This window comes from Lichenostomus cassidix, chromosome 1, assembly GCF_008360975.1.
Source record: "Lichenostomus cassidix isolate B80296 chromosome 1, HeHo_3.0, whole genome shotgun sequence".
Classification (NCBI taxonomy): Eukaryota; Metazoa; Chordata; class Aves; order Passeriformes; family Meliphagidae; genus Lichenostomus; species Lichenostomus cassidix.
The window spans coordinates 30969603-30988118 of record NC_139479.1 but is presented as its reverse complement, the minus strand read 5'-3'; the positions used below and the strand labels follow the sequence as shown (position 1 = coordinate 30988118).

At 43.3% G+C, this 18516-nt stretch overlaps 1 protein-coding gene across 4 annotated transcripts in view; it reads right to left on the bottom strand.

Annotated features, from left to right (window-relative positions):
* Positions 1-5260: 5260 nt before the first annotated feature.
* CNGA3 (cyclic nucleotide gated channel subunit alpha 3) overlaps positions 5261-18516 on the bottom strand; it is a 30612-nt gene continuing 17356 nt past the window's right edge. For 2 of the 4 annotated variants that reach the window (XM_085055477.1, XM_085055455.1), the window contains 4 exons: positions 15619-15750; positions 13407-13514; positions 12399-12505; positions 5261-9195 (listed from right to left, as the gene is read on the bottom strand). In XM_085055477.1, the coding sequence (XP_084911603.1) occupies positions 7787-9195; positions 12399-12505; positions 13407-13514; positions 15619-15750 (1756 nt within the window). In that variant the 3' untranslated portion in view covers positions 5261-7786. The remainder of the gene's footprint in view (positions 9196-12398; positions 12506-13406; positions 13515-15618; positions 15751-18516) is intronic. The other 2 variants (XM_085055463.1, XM_085055468.1) reach the window with 1 other exon arrangement.

Sequence of the window (18516 nt, the reverse complement as noted above, 5' to 3'; positions counted from 1 at the left end):
CTTTGATTTAGTATTTCCCTTTGCAAGCACTCTTACATTTGAGAAGCAAGGGGTAAAGATCAGGTGAGTCAATATGTTACAACTGAAGGGGTTTTGTTGCCTGATTTTAATAAAAATGGGGAAACTGGGTACAAGAATGTTTTCTAGATGAAAGGGTGTTTTCAAAAAAAAAAAATCCCTTGTGTCATGTACAGTGATTATTTTTTTTTTTTCGGTCATCTATGCATGAAGAATGCTATGAATTTTGTAGCAAGCCCCCTGAAATAAAGCAAATGATGTTTTGGCCTCACCAATACAGATAGTTTCAAAGTGCAACACAGACTTCTTTGTGAGCATCAGGTAAGTGTTGCACTGGGTTTTTACACCTTGAATCTCTCAGGGGAGGATCCCATTCCTAAACTAAAATCCCCAAGAGGATATCCTTTCTGAAGAAGTTTCTGTCTGGCTGATTTGGTGTGGAGCTGGAGCCACCAGGCTCTTCTTTTTGCCCTAGCTTTAATGGCTGGCAGCCAGCCTAGGTGAGAGCATTGCTCCTGTGCCTGGAGTTGTTCTAGGCAACATTCTCAGGTGTTTCAGAAGCAATCCTGCACCAGACCTGCAGCAGGATTTTGGTTAAGTGGTTTTATCCAAGACAGTTCTCTTGCTAGCTTTGGTTTTGGAGGAGACAGAATTTCTTGGTGTTTAAGCCCTAGGAAAGGTTTCCGTGTTTTGGGACTCTCCTTCTGGGACCAACCCCGTCCTCTGTTGCCACCTTCAGGCGATGGGTTTAGTTCCATCTTTCTCTTTTGTGCTCTTGGCTTCTCCTGCAGGACAAGGGCTGGCCTGGAGCCAGTGCTCTTGGACTACACATCCAGATTTAGCACAGCAGTGGCACTGAGGGCAGCTGGAGGTAATGATTTATTTGCCTGCTGCCCCCAGGCTTCACTGCTGCAGGGCAGTGGGTGGCAACAATGGGTTTTCAGCAGTTTCTTCCTTGCATCTGCAAGATGGGGAACCTCCAGCAGCCATACTCTGCTTTTTTTCACCTTTCCTCTGGGAATCTTGAACCCGGAGGATGACTGCAGCTTCTGGAGTCTCCTAGTGGCTGATAGCAGCATCAGTTGGTCTCATCACCTCCTGAGTTTGCTCTGAAATTCTCCCCTTCACCCAATTGAGACTAAAGCCCATACGGAGTAGGCAGCTCTGCTGTGCTGCGCAACAGGTCTGCCCACAGACTGGCAATGGCTGGGATGGGGGAAGATGCTCTGCTGGAGTCATCTCTGTCATCCATCAATCTGTCTTGGGCCTCTTCTGGTCACAAAACTTTTAAGTGTAAATCAGTTTAAAAAACTCTGCAGGGGCTCTCCTGTCAGCTTTCTCTCTCTGGCTCCAGATTGCAGCATCCCATCTGTACCAGCCTCCCTTCGCCAGTGGCAGGAAGCTGAACTGCTTGGGGTGTCTCCCTTGCCCAGCACTGTAGCAACGTGGGTTTTAGGATTCCATGTGCTCCTTTGTCCCTCTGCTTTGTATACCATTGGTTCATTTTGAAATATGCTCTGCTGTACCCCAAAATCTATTGGTGGGTTCCCTATGCCTGTCTTCCCTTCAGACTCCCCGGGACTGGCTCAAGGGGAGACAGTCCCTCCCTTTCCCTTTATAAGGCGATGTCCAGATGACCTCGTGGTCTTTTCCATCTCTGGGCTGCTAGCATCCCCTCCCTGCCTTGTGTCCCTTTCCCCTTCTCCTTCCCTGCACCCCTTTTCCCGTTACCCCAAATAAACATCCCTAGTAGAACAGAGATGGAGTCCAGTTCTTCCTTTGTATCACTAATTTCCTGCTTGAATTGACGCGGTTAGAAGACTGCCGCCATGCCACAGAACCTCGGGGGCCGCCCGCCCCGGATCCAGTGGGATTTACAAGAACCAGAGACCCGGTCCGGGGGGCAGCCGGCCTGTGCCACCCTCCCGGACCGCGATACAACACAGCACATCTGACACCCCTTGCTCCTGGCTGCAGTTTTGAACTGCCACCAGCTGCCCCAACCTGCTGCACGGCTCTTTTCTTCTTCCTCTTCTTCCTCACTGCACTCATCCTTCTTTGGCTGCCAGTGCTCGTGGTTGGTGCAGTTGGGTTATGGCAGTGAAACTGTCAGCCTCGGAGCCCTGAACTGAAAGTGTTTCTGCTTGGGGCAGCTTCACTGTCAATTTGCCTTGAGCCATGAGCCTTCCCTGTGCTGTCAGCGCTCGGGTTGAACCATGCACGGAGAAGCCTGACTGTGGCTGACAGGATAAATGAACTGTGGTGGCAACTGATGTGTTAGGAAAGGCGTGAGGTGCTTTGCTAGAAAAGCTCTGCAGCTTTGTGCTGCTAGATACGCTTTTTTCCTAACCGTGACACAAGTGTGGTCAGAGGCAGCTGTTACTGCAAGGAGATGGGGCACTGGGTTTTCAATGGTCAGAACTATTAAAAATTTCACCTGTGGATCATTTCCTTCAAAAAGAGTGCCTAAAGTTGCTGCTGTAAGAGAAGCTTTCCTGTGCCAAGCATTGGAACTGAACCAGCAGCCTGAGAACTTGCTTTAAACAGCCTAAATCTACAAGTAATCTGAAAACAGTGGGAATCCTATTGCAAGAAGTTGGATGAATTATCTGCACTATTCTACAAGTAAAATGTTTGTACTTCAGTGAGGAACTGGCAATTGGTTCTCCTTGAAAGTGTAGACCTTTACAGCACAGATCTTTAGCCCTGGAGACAGGCTATGCAGAAAAAAAAAATCCTTTTGTGCTTCTTTGTCTCCTCTGGAAAGGCAAATAGTGCCTGTGGGCTCTTGCCATGCTACTCACCTGGAGAGGCTGCTCGGGTGTGACTGCTGTGGGGTGGGTCCCCTCCTAGGGCAATGGGGGGGATGTAACTGTTGGCAATAAGAACAGATTGGTTTGGGGTTTTTTCTTGTCAGGAAACTAAATAAATTACATACTAAAGCAGAAAAATTGAGATATTCATAGCTATTCATCAAGCTGCCCATCACGCTGGAATACATTTCTGATTTTCCATGTTAGTGTTCTTCAGTAGCCCTCTTACAGATAGGTTGGTGCAACAAATACTAAGGAAAGAAAAATTGAATAGCAGCCATTAGTAAATGCCTTCCATGTTTCTGCATATCTGGTTTTAGTAATCCACCTCTGATTTACCTGTACAAATCAGACAGGTCTCTGTTAGAGCTGGATAGTGTGCTACTCAGCCTCTTGGGAAGATAGCCCATGGAAGCTGAGCCGCTGCAACCTGCAGTCTCCTTGTGGGAGCCCAGAGCTTCTGATGAAGGAAATCTGTGAGAACTACTGCTGCTGCTTCTAGAGTAAAGCTAATGTTTGTGTTCATCCTTAAATAATCGCTTAAAGAGTGCAAGTCTTTCTCCTCCCTCCTTTCCTAGGGTGTGGAATGGGCAAGATTGCGAACACAGAACAGCAGAATTGTATTTTCCACAGCGAAGCTGCGCAGGCTGTTGGCAGCAGCAAGCCTCAGCCCTTATGAGCTGGAAATTATTGCAAAATCTGAATTTCAGAAACAAAAAGCCTGACCATTTTCAGCCCCAGAGCTTGTTCCTCAGGGCTTGTGTGTTTTGCCCGCCTCTAGCCAAGGTAGAGTTGGGAGGGTGCGAGACTTTCCCATCCTCCCTGTAAGGACTTCCCAGGCAGCCTTCTCCTCATGCTCTGGACTGTGAATGGGGCTGGGGAGCAGAGGGGAGTCCCAGATTGATGGCTTCCCTCAGGAAAGCTGCCACAACTTAAATCTTGCGCTTTAACTGCCTGTACACTTGCCAGATCCATTTAGTGCATAATTCATTTTGCTCTCAGGGATATACGGCGGGTTTTTGCAAATGCTGAATTATGTGAACAAGTGTTTGATTCTTTCTGTTTGTTCCAGGTTGGAAACATCATTAGAAGAGCTGGGGGACCTTGAAACCAAGTGCAAATGCTGTCATTTTGCAAGTCTTGAGGGTGAAGAGCAGCTCTCCTTTGGTCTGCCTGTGTTACCTCACTGGACAGCATGGCCTAGGTTTGGCCTGTCAATGTCTCATCCTTCGTGCCAGCAGTGATACGGACACAAGTGTGTCTTCCAAAGCCAACAGCACACAGACCAGCTCAGAGAAAGCACTAATGCTTTTGTGGGGGAAAGGACAATGATCAGTTTGCTTTTTAATGTAGAGCACTCTTATTGAACATTAGTAAATACTTGGCAGGAATGAAACTGTAAAGCTGATGCCTTGGAGAAAAGAGTTAAAGCACAATTGCAGCTTCCCTGGGCTGTTTCTGTAGAAAGAGCTGCACTGTCAAGCAAACCCCTACCCTCAGCTGTACAAATAGACGAGCTGTTTTGCTGTCACTGCTGCTTCTGAAGTCCAGTTCATTGCATTTTCCAGGGCAGTTTTCCACTGTAAAAACTGTAAAGTAAAATAATAGTAGGGGATGACATTTAAAGGATGGGGTGCTACTACTGAGAGCACTTCAGAGTAAAGCAAGGCTGGAATCATTTGCTATCAAGTCCATGGCTTGAGGCTGTTTGCCTGGAAAAGCTCACTCTGAGCACCTCTCCTTTTGCACATGCAGCAGATGTTCAAACGTCTCAGACTTTGCCCATCTGCTGTCTCACTCAGTGCAGGCAGTTTGGAGCAGCAGTACCAGCCCATGGCCTCCTACTTAGGTCCGCATGAAGTGAGTGCAGTGGCCATTAAATTCTAGATTCGGGGTCTCTGTTCAAATGCTCTGTAAGCACTGCCCTGTTCCTTGCTTTCTCTTGTGGCAGGGTTGAAGGACCAGCCCAGCCCAGCCCAGCCTGTGCCAGGCTATTTTTGGTAGGTGACATGTGCAAGTAGCAGAAAGCTGCACACACTTATATCTGCTAGACAAGTCACTGTCCCTGCTGCGCCACCCTGCCTGGAGCTAGGAAGGGAAGGACAGGAGACAGGTGGCACCAGCATGAAGAGCTTGGCAGGCTCTGCACCCCAAGAGACCTGGCCTCCCTTAGGCAGTGGGATAATGGTCGGGCTCTTGTGCCTGTGTGCTATCTGCAGACTCAGGGATGGTGTCACAACTGGCCCAGGGACCACAGCTGTGTGCCAGTGGCCCTACAGTGAGGGGAGAGCACCATTCCCATTTGGTTTTCTGTCACTTCAGATCTCTGTTCCAGCTAACGATTTTCCAGCGCGTGTAATGTTGACCCAATCAAAGTCTGCCACGAAACACTAAAATCTAGAGGGATATGGGTAAGAGAAAACACAGAGTTGCTTGAACATTACTCAAAATATTTTAATGTACATGCTGTAGCCACATTAAAGAAGAGGAAAAAACATCTTGCAGAGATGAAAGACGTCAAAGGATGTGATTTCATCATGCCAGAAGCTGTATGTTTCAAAGTGACTGAAGCCAGTAGCATCAAAATGCTCTTTTTCTGGCATATGAAAACCAGATCAAGAGGCACGGAAAAGGAAGAGCAAACATGTATTTAGCTGATAGATTAGGCTGTTCTGATCCATCAGGTAAAGAAGCAGTCCTGTGTTTGTAGGGTTTTCAAACAGGTACAAATTTGGTATAAAGAGTACTTTAAACAGTTTTACTCACATATCCTTGGTGGGCTGTAACAGCTGGGCTGGGCAGATAGTCAGGTATTTACAGAGAATGGTGACTGATGGAGAACATGTTGATATGCACAAAAACCCTACCAGATACAATGGGTTTGAGTCACACAGCTGTGAATGTCAGGTGAGCGCAGTCCCCACCTCTGGCACAAGGTGAAAGCTGCAAGTTGAGCAGCCTGAGATGGCACAGTCTGTGCTCACAGTGCTACCCTGCAACGAGCCCAGCTCCACCTCAGCCCTGCCTGCCTCTGGGTGGGACCAAGGGCACTGCACTCCTTCCAAAACCAGCCTTGCAGACCTTCCCCATTTCTCTTGAGCCCTTAAAGAAAACAAGGACAAGATTCAGCTGACAGACCAATACTCCTGAGTGCCACTGGCCACATACAGACCTTGGCTACTTTCCAAACCACACATTACAATCAGTGGATATTTCGATAATAGAGTTAAGCCCAGTCTACAGAAGATACGGAAGTGTAATTGGCTTCTAGGCTAACAATAACAGGAGTTTAGATGTGGGCCATGTGTGGACATTACTACCCAGTGGCCCCTTTGCCAGTGTTGCTGGCAAAGCCTCATTCCTTAATCACTGACAGGTTTGTCTCCCTCACCAGGCTCAGAAGTGTCAATAGAAGGTGACAGCTGCTTGCCTGGAGCCAAGGGCTTACTCTGAGCAGTTGTACTCAGTTTAGCAAAAGCGTCTCTTTTCATTCCACTACCACCCAGCTAAACTGCCCTCTTCTCAGTGGGTTTCTCACCAATTTTCCAACAGGCCTTCAATCCCAGATGCTGAATAAGTCAGGGCTGAGGACAACTAAAAGTCAGAGCACTGCCCATAGCAATACCTAATGCCACTGCAGGATCCCAAGCCATACATGCTAAATAGCCTCTGCCACTCCATACTTTTCAAAAGCCAGTGAGATACGGGAGGATGAAAGTAACAAGGGAAAGTTGCATGACAGAAAAATACTGTACAGCAAAAGATGAAAACCAGTATCTTCTGCATTCTCCCTAGCTAATGGAAACATGGTAACATGACAACTACTTCAGAAAAAAGATGGCAGTAAACAGCAAAGGGAGATGGAGCAGACATAATTAAAAGAAATAAAACCAAAGAAAACATAGGCCTAAGTGACTGGAATGACTTTGCAACACAGGGCTTGTTCTCCCTGCCTTGCAGAAACCCTGTTGTGGGAGCAAGCTGGCTTGCAGGCAGGGACAGCCTGCCCTGCCAGCCCATGGGGCTCCTCAGTAGCATCCCTTGGGGACTGCCCACTTGATGGCAGGGAGTTCACTCAGCACCCGACAGATGCGAGCTGCACACACCAGGGCCTTCTTTTCTCTTCCCAGCTGGGTGAAGCTGTATTGCCCCAGATGCTTTCCACCAGTGAGCTTTAGGGGACTCCTTTCCAAGTCAGGGTTTTACCAGGGCGGATGGAACTGGGCAAAGAAAATCAAAATGGAGGTTCCCCCACTCTTTCCCCTGGTGAAGCAGTTGCAGAGCAGCAAAGACTGTCACAGACCCTGCCAGAAGGGACATGAATGAGCACTGCTACTCTGTCAGCATGGTCTTTTGTGCATAGCCCAGCTCATTAGAGAATCAGACTAAAGCTTCCAGATGCATGGTTATTTCATACACATGCAGGGTGCACTGCAATGGCCAGGGAGCTGACACTGGTTAGCTGTCGTCCAACTGTTTGCACAGACTGTGAAAGAACAAATATTTTGAGAAACCCAGATGTCTGTCCATGCATTTAATCAGCTACTAAGTTAGCATGGTAGAGCAGGGTACCCTATAAATATTTTTAAACTCTTAAAAAGGAAAAAATTAATCCCTTCTACTTCAAATACAATGCCTTCTGCATGATGCATGGGAAGAGACACTGTGTCAAGACCTACAGGTACCAAACACAACAGACATTCTGAGTGTGACTTGTAAGAAACCCACTCTCAGTACAAAAAAGTACCCAAGTGCCAGACCAAATCTCCCCCCAAGAAGAAGCTGACAGTGTTCAATTTACAATAAAATACTGCTTTGGTTAAAAATGCTAAAAACCATTCTCTTGAGTTCATATAAAAATAATAATATCTATGTATGCACACACATATTTACATACATTTATGGCTTTCAGTGCTTCACCTTTCTCGAATAAATGAGGAAATATAAATACTCCATTACTGCTTTTTCTCCTCCTCAGGTTTTTCAGCCTCTGCTTCTGCAATTGATAACGTGCCACTACCATATTTTTTCACTCGTGTTTCTACTCTGGAAAGTCTCTGTTTCACCTTTTGTTGAGATGCGGTGAATTCTGCCAAGAGCCTCGCAAACCTAGTCTGCAGCGTATCCAAAGCTACTTCAAGTTTTCCTATTTTTTCTTCCAAGTCTTTTGGATCAGCTCCTGCTTTTGCTGCCTCCTCATCTATTAAATTGTCTTTCATCAAAATTTGACGTCCTTTCTCTTCCAGAGCCTTTTTGGCTTCTGGATATTCTGTGAGGGCTTCCATTAAATCATCCTTAGACAAGCAGAACAAATCAGAATAACCAATACTCCTAATGTTGGCTGTCCTCCTGTTGCCAGACTTGCTGCCTTTGATGTTTAGGATGCTGATTTCACCAAAGTAGCTGCCATCACTTAGAACTACAAATTGGGTTACACCATCATCCGCCACCACAGCCAATTTTCCCTCTTTAATAATGTACATTTCTCTTCCAATATCTCCTTTTTTGCAAATGTAGTCACCAGGACTGAAGACCGTAGGTTTCAGTTTCAGCACCAGCTCAATGAGAAGTCCAGCTTCACAATCCTGGAATATACGCACTTTCCTCAGCGTGTCCAAATGGACGTTGATGGCAATTTCAGCTTTCAACTTGTCAGGCAGATTTTTGAGAACTTCCTTCTCATCCACTGTTTTCTTGTTGGTCCAGAGGTAATCAAACCACTTAATAACCCTGGCTTCCAAATCCTTAGTCACTTTTCGGAATTGCATGTACTGTTTAATGGAATCCACTTTGGCCTGGAACTCCGCCCTGGAAGCATTCATGTTGGAAATCATGGAGCCAACGTTACCAACAATGGTGGCAAAGATGAGCACACCCACCAGGAAGTCGATGACCACAAAGAGATACTCCTCATCTTTCACGGGGGGTGGTGTTTCTCCGATGGTTGTCAGCGTGAGCGTAGACCAGTACAGACTGTAAATGTACTTCCTAGAGAGGCGCGCATGCTCCGGAATGGACACGTTGGGATACACCCAGGTGTCAGTTCCAAACCCAATCATCTTCGATATCGCAAAGTATATACACGCGTTCCAGTGGATGATGATAAGAATGTATAACACAAGATTGCCAATACGGAACATGTTGGGATAATTTGTCCTGGTCTCGGTACGGTCAAAAAACTCAAAGAGCCGAGCGATCCTCAGCAAGCGGTTAAATCGGAGCTCGGGGTAGTTCAAACCGAACTTGAAATATGCCAGGTCCGTTGGCACAAGAGACAGCACGTCCAGTTTGAACTGCAAAGTTTTGGTATAATGTTCTCGTAATTTCTTCTCATCCTTAACTAGCAAGCCTTGTTCAAGGAAGCCTTCAGAGAATAAAAAGACAGATTTTACTTGTTAGAATAAAAATACCATCAACAGTAAAGAGTGACTTACATTTCAGACCTGAGAATGTTAAAATTTGTAATGTTTTGCCTACAGACATTGATACATTATGAGGTAATTTAATTGCATATTTAAATATTTCAATCAAGTTTCAAAGCTGATATATAATGATTAAGAACAATGACTCTATTATGACCACAGTGCTTCCTGAGGTTTTCCACTCTATTCTGGGACAGCTGTATCTTTTTCTTCTAAGTATCTTTGCAAAAGAAAAGAGAAAGATTCAAGTGTCTAATCTTTCATGAATCATTGGCATGAGTCATAACTAAAGTTAAGCAAGTGTTAAGCAATGGTGTATAAAATTGGAGTGGAATATTTTTAAATAAATACCAAGAATACATAGGTATAATGGATTGTTGGAAACTTTTTCCAAACAATATAGATATCCTTGAGATAAAGAAATGCAGTTACCCCCTTCCCTGAGTCATATCTTTCCTCTTGTGTCCAATGTTAAAACTGACAGGATTTTCCTTGGTAGATACTTTTTTGTGTTTCTAGTGAGAAAGCTACTAAGTGGCATTTCAGACATCAGTATTTCTTCATTCCAAAGACTTTGAAAAGTATTAGATTTTAAAATTTTATGAGTAGATATAAACTGCAGTAAAGATCTTTACTGCTGACAATACAGCCACAGTGTTCTTTGGTACCTCTGAGAGCATTCTGCAAGGAACAGTCTATGCATTGCAAAATACTTGCTGCCATTCAAGTGAAGATATCCAACTGTCAGCCCATTGGGTCATTCAGGAAAACAGGTTCACTGAGAAAAAACCAAAACATTCCCGGTATATCTGGGATTATCACATTTTACTAATCCTTTAGCAATCAAGAAGCAATCAAGAAGATTTCTCAGGGAAGCACCTGCTGAGGAACCAAGCTGCATTTCTTTGTGTCCTACACAGCACAGCTGTATTGCTGGAATGTGTGGTGTATCCGTAGATGCCTCATCTATTTGTGGGTATCTGGCTTTGGATCTGATGGTGACTAAAAGTGGAAGCAGCTCCTGTACCATGCATGTGTTGCCTCCCAGAAAACTGCTGAAAAAGCTGGTAAAATATACCCTTTAGTTATACAGCTAAAGAGAAAAGCTGGCCAAACTATAATTTCTGATCCAGAATTATGAAAAATAACTTTGAAAACACCTTTTTCCTGAAGGAAGATAACATCTCTCTGCTCCTTTTGTTCCCTTATGGAACTGAAGTCTTATAGTAAATTCTTTTGGAAGCATCAGAACACAGGGTATGCTAAACATTACCAGCTGCTGAGACAGGAATCTTTTCTGTTTCACAGTGCAGAGTCAACAGACAGGTGAAATACAGTCCAACTGGTCCTGCAGCTAGACAGAAATGCACCATGGAGAACCTGGCAGTGGGGCTACCTAGATCTCAGTTCAAAGGCAGACCCTGCCCTCAGACAGCAGGAAGTCACACTCTTCCCAAAGGCTTCCAGGACCTCTGTCCCCAGGGCAGATGGACCTTGCAGACTCACAGGAAAAGGCAGCAGGCACAGGCAGAGCCACAGGGACTGTTAAGAGAGTTGACAAAGATTTTGCAACCTAAAAGAAGCAACTTCTTTCTTGGAGTGGCTGGAACAGCAGCACACACCTGCACTGAAGCAGAAATTCTGCAGTTGCAATCCAGGCCTGCAAATTCAAATTCTAGCCAGGCTTTGACAGCCATATAACCATTATCAGGATAGCCCATGGGAATTTATAACTCCATTGCCTGGATATGCCTAATCTCTGCTCTGTTCTTTCCCATTACAGTAACAGATATAACTGCAGAAGGTAAATTTAGCTGGCATGGTTGACATTTTGACTACACAAAGAAGATGCAGCCCCCCCATCCTGCCCCAAATACAGCAGTCTTGTGATTTAGGCTGGTACCTGAAACTGACCTTCCTGTTGAATGAGGTACTTGCTAAGAATTTAAGAGTTTAAGAATTTGGCTTGCCATGACTTGTGTGCTTCCCACATGACAGCATTTTTAGCCCATCTTGTAATTATGTTTAAAACTTGTCACAGGCCATAATTAACATCAAGCTGTCAGCACAGCTTTAAATAAAAAAATAGATAAAAATGGATAATGTGTTAAAATGAAAGTTTTAAAATTACTCTCATTTTTTATATGATCAGTGTTGTTTTAAACCCTTTCAAGGGACATTTTGAGGCTGTGTCTGTACCAGTGACCAGAGTAAGACAAGAAATGTATTTTGACCCTGAGACCAGCTACCATGACAGCTTCTGTTCACATGTAAGTTCTTCCAGACCCCTTCAAAAACAACACCATGAACAATACCCAACCTCTGCTGTCCTCCTAGCTGCGCCCAGACACTGGGTGCTCGCTAGCATGGACCAAAGTGCAACCACCAAAGTACATCAAGGACTACTCCAGCAACTTAGTGATATGGATCACTGTATGTCATTGCTTAGGCCTATATTATGACCTTGTTCAATTTAAAACAGATACCCCTTCAAGGTGAGAATCTCAGCCTGCCTGGATCACAGAAACAGGGACAAGAAGCTGAAGAGAACCACTTCACACATGACATGGCACAGCCCTCACAGATCCTCTGGCTTCACACTCCTCCAGGAAGGCAGGACCTCAGCAGAAGTTCCAGGGTTAACCCTGTCCCATCACCAGGCAGTGGGAAACCCATCCAGAACCTTGCAGAGGCTGAAGAAAGCACAGCTGGTGGCAGAGGGGCTGCACTGCCTGTTCCAGGCATAGGACCACAGACTGCAGGCTGAGATGGGTGCCAGGTCTTGCACTTGACCAACTCGATCTGATCTGGATGCTGCACAACTTGGTTAATAAAACAGCACTTGTGGATGCAGTTGATTTCTTGCCCCAGGTGCCCTACTGTCCTTCCCCACACAGCCTGTTACACTGGTTATTCACTCAGTGTCTGCCATGCCTATTGCTGACAGAACCGAATTTACACGCAAGTGCTAGCATGTCCAGCCTTAAAAAAATCCCAACTGATCAGACATTTCATTTTCCCAAAGCATCCACTGTTGGGTTCTGACAGGATATTACAGTAGTCAGACCCCACAGGGGCATTTTTGTTTCCATCCTTTAAATAAATGCAGTATTTGAAAACACTCTAAAATCCCAGAAAGACTCACCTGTTCTGAATCTGACAAATGTGTCAATAACATAGATAATATCAGAGACATAATCCAAGAACAGCCACATTTTAACATGGTCCATTTGTAGCTCATCAAAGCAGGCTCTAAAGAAAGAAAGATTAAAAAGAAAAAAATGGGCCAAATGCATAAGCAGAGTACTTGCATTATGTGTCCTAGCAGCATGTTAGTGTATATTTCTGGAACAGAAATATTACAGGCAGCATATCTCCATACCCAGACATCTGCACTCCAGAGCTATGTCCAGACACCAGGATCTTTCAGAATTCAAAGGCGTTCTGGACAGGAATAAAACCCATATACATATATGCCACACAAGTGCATTTATGAAGGATTACACATATTCCTACAATTAAAAATGCATCCAATTTCATGGGATACACATCTCCAAAAAGATAATTCCCAAATAAAAGATTTGTTTCTTAGTGGCAAGTCATCCTCATTTCTCCCTACCATCTTACACAGTGTAAGGGAACCATTTCCACAATCCTCCATCGCTTTGACTCAAACTGATTTCCACATTCTACCATGGAAAAGAAACACTTGAGTTAACTCTTCCTGCCTTTCGAGCATCCAGAAGGTGCATTACATGAATTTAAGAGGCTCCACCGCAGAACACCCCTCCCTTCTGTTCTCTCCCGGGTGAAGGGAAGCCCTCATCCCCGGCAGGGCTTAGGGAGCCTGCTGCAGTGGCCAGCACACAGCTCAGGCGCCAGCCGGCAGGTGGCACACAAAGGCCACACCAGCGCTCATCAGGACGCTCATTGCAAGTTACATCCACCTGCTTTTAGACAAAATGGATAAAAAGGAAAAAGAAACACTGGCAATCTATTCCCAGTTGTATGCATATCCTATATCCCTAAGGGTACATGAACTGTAAATCTTCTCGGGAAGTCACCCAAAAGACACTGCAGGGAGATAAGGGGGTGATTTACATAGGAAACATAATGACTAAAATGTAAAATCATTATTAACTTCAATCCATACCTGCACACTAGCATACACCAGTTATAGAACACTGGTGCTGCAATGACGGTCAGCCAATTGTAGTACAGATTGCTGGAAGGATCAATCACAAAGACCTCCTTTTTTGGCCTGGAAAGTAAAACATGCAGATTTACACTGGAAATGTAAGCAAGCAACCTGCTGGATCTCCCTCTTCTTGAGGCTGCTCATCTCGTCATGAACTTACAGCTGCCTGAGAAGGGAAAGTATCCATGCAGGCAGCCCAGATGAGATAGCAGGGATCCCATCTGAGAAACTCTATTTCTTTGTTTGACCCAACTTTGGAAAAAGTAAATAGAAGTGGAAAGAAAAATACAGATATTCACATCTCCCAGGCTGAAAACCACAGCCTTCTGTGTTAAGCCCCCCACTGGAAAAAAAGTTAATTTTTTTAAAAAAGTTAATTTTTTAAAAAAAGTTAAATGTTTCTTATTATCACTCTGGTTATAAGATTACTTTTCATTGCTAGAGATAAAGCCTCACTTTGCAGGCTAATTATTGGTTTTTAGCACATTCAGTGATGGAAATGACTGAATAAGCATGCATTTGAACAAGTAAAACACACATGTACTCAAATACATGTCTGTAAAAGTAAGAATCTCTGTGTGCATATGCACATACAGTGTGTGACTAGAGCTGAAATGTCTTCGTATGTAAAGGCAAATTTCACACATTCACAGTCCTGGCTCCTTAGGCCTCACAACAAGGAGGTGGTGCTAAAGGAAGCATACAGGCCTGCAGTTTAAATATTGAAAGAACAGCATGGCTAATGGCATAGAGTATGTTCAGAAGTGCTCACCTCCAGCATGAGAAAGGTTGATATGGAATAGAGAGCAATTAGGCATGTAATCAGAGTAATATATATTAATGGATCTGAGGTCCACAGCTGCAAAATTATTTCAACAAGTAAAAGTGTGATCTGTGGACTGTAAAATAGTGTGCAGAACATGTGACCAGGCAATGCTTGAATATGTATTTGTGGGACTTTTCCTAATCTCCAAGCATGCAAATATATTAAAATACAACGATAATTTATTTCATATTTGTGTGTATTTCTGGCATTACCATTGCTATCAGCTCAATGTCCAGGTGATGTGAATAAAGGAAGCAGCTTTATTCTGAAAAGTATTTACTTTACCATCTTCACTACTGGTTTAAACAATTTCTTCTAGAAAACTGGTCAGCACCTCAAAACTGATGACCATGAAATATGGTCTTATGTCAGACTACACTACCTTGTAGACACTGAAACATTAGCTTTCTTTGACAAAATGTTTTAAAACACTTTTGGCTACTGCAAAGCTCAGGCTTTCACTACATAGGAATAAAAGCCAAAAAAGAGTGCTTAGAACAATGGCTTTCTAATGGGGAAGAAAACCAAAACAACTGTGATTAATAAAGTTCTTGAGATCAGTCAGATTCCATCTGGAATGCCCCCATGCCTATATAGCAGGTGCCACCATATAAATACATATAAACTTACATACTCCTTAACTGTGAAGTCCACTGAAATGTGTTTTCTTTTTATCTGCCATCATTGTTACTTTTAATCACTAAACTTTACTATATTTGGGTCAGCTTTAGGGGAACAAAGCAAGAACAGGATCCATTTCTGTCAAAAGCATTCAAATTACCTAATTTTGTTGCAGAAATACACCATCCCCTAATCAACAGAAGCAAATTTTAGTGATCACTAGCAATGAACTGCACCATATAAAGTAATTAAATACACTAGCTAGTGAAATAACTAAACTTACTAGCAAACCTTTAGTTTTCTACATGTAAGATATTTCTACATGGTAAGATAAACCAGACTTTTGGTTAATCTGCCCTGAATCGTTATGGAAATTCTGGAACAATGAAATGTCTGTGCACCTCTGCAAAGCAGGTTGCTGTCCTAAAGTGTTCTCATAATAAAAAAGTATCTTCAACTCAAAGTGACCAGAGGTAACTCAACTCCTTTTTGCTGATATAGGAAGTTGTTTCTGAAGGATCTAAACATAGGTCTTCAAGATGCAACAACTTTGCCGAGCAGGTGAAGTCTTTCCAAAGAGGAAAATGCACTAAAGATTTAACAGGATAAGAATCTGCAATCTACAGAACAATAATTGAGAAAGTGTTACAAGGAAAAGCTGTACCATGTTTTGTAGTGTAGGAAACGTGTTACAAGCATACATTCGTTCTTTATACTTACTCTTCCTTTTTTTTATCATCTTTTTTGTCATCTTTCTTTTCATCTTTCTTTTCCTCTTTTTTTTCCTCTTTCTTTTCCTCTTTCTTTTCCTCTTTTTTCTCCTCTTTAACCTCTTTCTTTTCTTCCTTTTTGCTGTACAACATAATGCAAGGCTTAGCAATATTACCAATACTGAAGCAGTTAAGGGAGAGGGTGGAGGTACAGGAAACTAGACTAGGCTCCAGGCAGAGCAGGACAGGGATCCAACTGGAAAAAAGGGTTTACAGGCTGAGACCTCTCACCCTGACAGCACCACACTATCATATCAGGTAACCAGCTGGCTGATTCTCTGCATTAGTCACCCACCCTTTCTTGACCTTTTCAGACATCAGTGTACCAGGCTGATTTTCAGTAAATGCATTCAGTTTGATTGACTCTTCAGAACCCAGGCATTTAAAAAGAAACCTATCAAATGATGACTGAATGTGAAATGGCTTAACAAACTGTCAACATTCTCTGCAGAGCCATAACCTCGCTGTGACTGTCTGAAGCTTTAATGGTAATTATACAAAATGAGGCTGAATCTCCTCTCATGATTCTTTAAAATCAGCAAAAATTTAATTAATTTATTGCCTCTGGAACTGACTTGCCCCATTCTTAGGTTTGTCTGAACAGAAGAGTCTTGAAATATGTTAACTTATGCAGATAGGCCCACAAATACTTTTCAAACCTGCAGAAAGTTTATGTCTTTCTCAAGATTCTGTCAATACTTGAAGCTAGATTTGCTACATGCCTTGGTCAAGAATCATGTGATGTGATGTGAAGAACAGTGCTCATTTAAACAAGCAGAAAATCCATCATCTGAAATCTCCCTTTTTTTAAATTTGAAATTTGTCTAGTCCTCGAGGCAGAAAGTGTCCCCCTTAGACAGACAAGCCTAAGAGTGTTCCCCACACTACAGTGTATGTGGGTAATGCATATATAAACAAAACACCCCACACATAATGTCTGGCTTGGACAAAAGCCATGGATTCCTGCTCCCACAGGGGTTTGTGTTCTCCTCTGAACTGCCAAGACTGGGTCTGTGTCATCTCCCTTTGCACTGGTGTCAAGAAAGGATGAGTTCTTTGGCAGCAACATCCCACAGCAAGGACAGAATATGTAACAACAGATGAAATGTGCTGCTTACAGGACTTGTGCTTCCCATGCACATTTGCTCATACTGCTCAGGCCAGAAAGGTCTGTGCTGGGAATGACAGTCACATCTAGAAATGTGCTTGTTACAGGGTGAAAGAAGCACTCCAAAGGAGATGAGAGCCACCAATTTTAAGATAGTAGCAGCTCTCACCCATCAGAAATGAGCACCTCTTCCAGTTGTTACCCTTAGACATTTCCACAGTGATGCACGACCACAGTGTAATTTGGAAAAGCCAAGACTGATTTGCCAAAAAATGCTGAGATCCTACACTCTGCCACATCCAGGGAAATCCAAGCTGACCAACACTACTGAAACCTTCAAAATTATATACTGCAAGGAGCATAACTGGAGGAGAAAAGAACCTTTGGAGTGACTGATCTTCTATTTATACATGCATCTCAAATCAAAAAAAGTTTTTCATTTACCAAGGCTGATTCCTACACAGCAGTGGGAACTGCTTCTCAAAAATTTACTTCTCTGTCACTGACTGTCCTGGACTTTATGGTTTCATTTTCCAATCTGCCCCCCAAAACTCCCTCCTGTTTAAAAAACATGTCAGGACTTCACTGCAGATTACTATGCATGGTGTCTGATCTAAAGGCAAATGCACAGTTGCTGTGTTAGCATTGAAGTAGCTCCTCAATACTTCAAGTGTCTGACAATCTGACCAGAAAGGAAGAGTTACAAGTAAACAGAATTTTCAAAGGGTAGGGCCACTGTACCTTTGTGGATCTTGTTATGCAGGGAAAAGTAGGCTGAGACTGAGAATCCATCAATAAGTCTCAGTGGTAGTGAACTTTGAAAGGGAACATTTTGACAATTTCAGCTCCCTCCTATGTTTATGTTTTATTTTTTTAAAAGTGAAAAAAATGTTCTTTCACACAGCATCTAATGCCTACACTTATTTTCATATTTTAGGAGATTTGAGATCTCCTACAAATTCATCTGTCAACTGCAGGTATCTTTCATATGGGAGTTTATGCTGCCTTTGTTCATCTATTGTAGTAACTCCCAACTTACCATACTTCCACCTACTTGTAGTCTGGCAATGGAAGTGACTCAGAGGAAAAGGTTGGCCATAATCATAGACTTGAAAGCATCATGTACAGTTGTCCAAGACCTGGCACACTTAGGCCTTTAACATAATGAAAAGTCCACGTTTCTTTTTCTTTACCAGTGACATTGAGTAAGCTGGAATCCAGTAACTAATAAAATAGCTTGTGTCTGTTCTCTTTGACCTCCACACTGCAGCATCTGTGCTGTGTTTCTAAGCTGTGTGCAGCTTAGAAAACTACTTCATCAGTCCTATGAAAACACTGTCATAGTCTTTGAATGAGTCAAATATTTGCATTTCTCATCTGTCAAGTACTTTGCAAATCAAGTATGTTTCAGTCTGTTGGGCAGGTAGACAGACAGGTCTTCTCTTCATTTAAAAATAATGAAACACTGAAAGGATGAAAGTTTTGCCCAAGGTACATGAGTCACTGTCAGAAACAGAGTAAGGCAGAAGTCCTTCCATCCTAATCAGTTCTTTGGGCTCTGTCTAGCAGGCTTGGCTCCAAGCTTGTAGCACTTCTTTTCCACCAGTCTAAATAAAAATCTGTACATTTCAGCCACTGTTCACTGCACTCAGATTTTCCCTTTTAATAAAAGTTATGCAAACCAAACCAAAAAGTTACTTTAGGAGCAGGAAGATCTCTTGTTCAGCTATGTGCACAAAG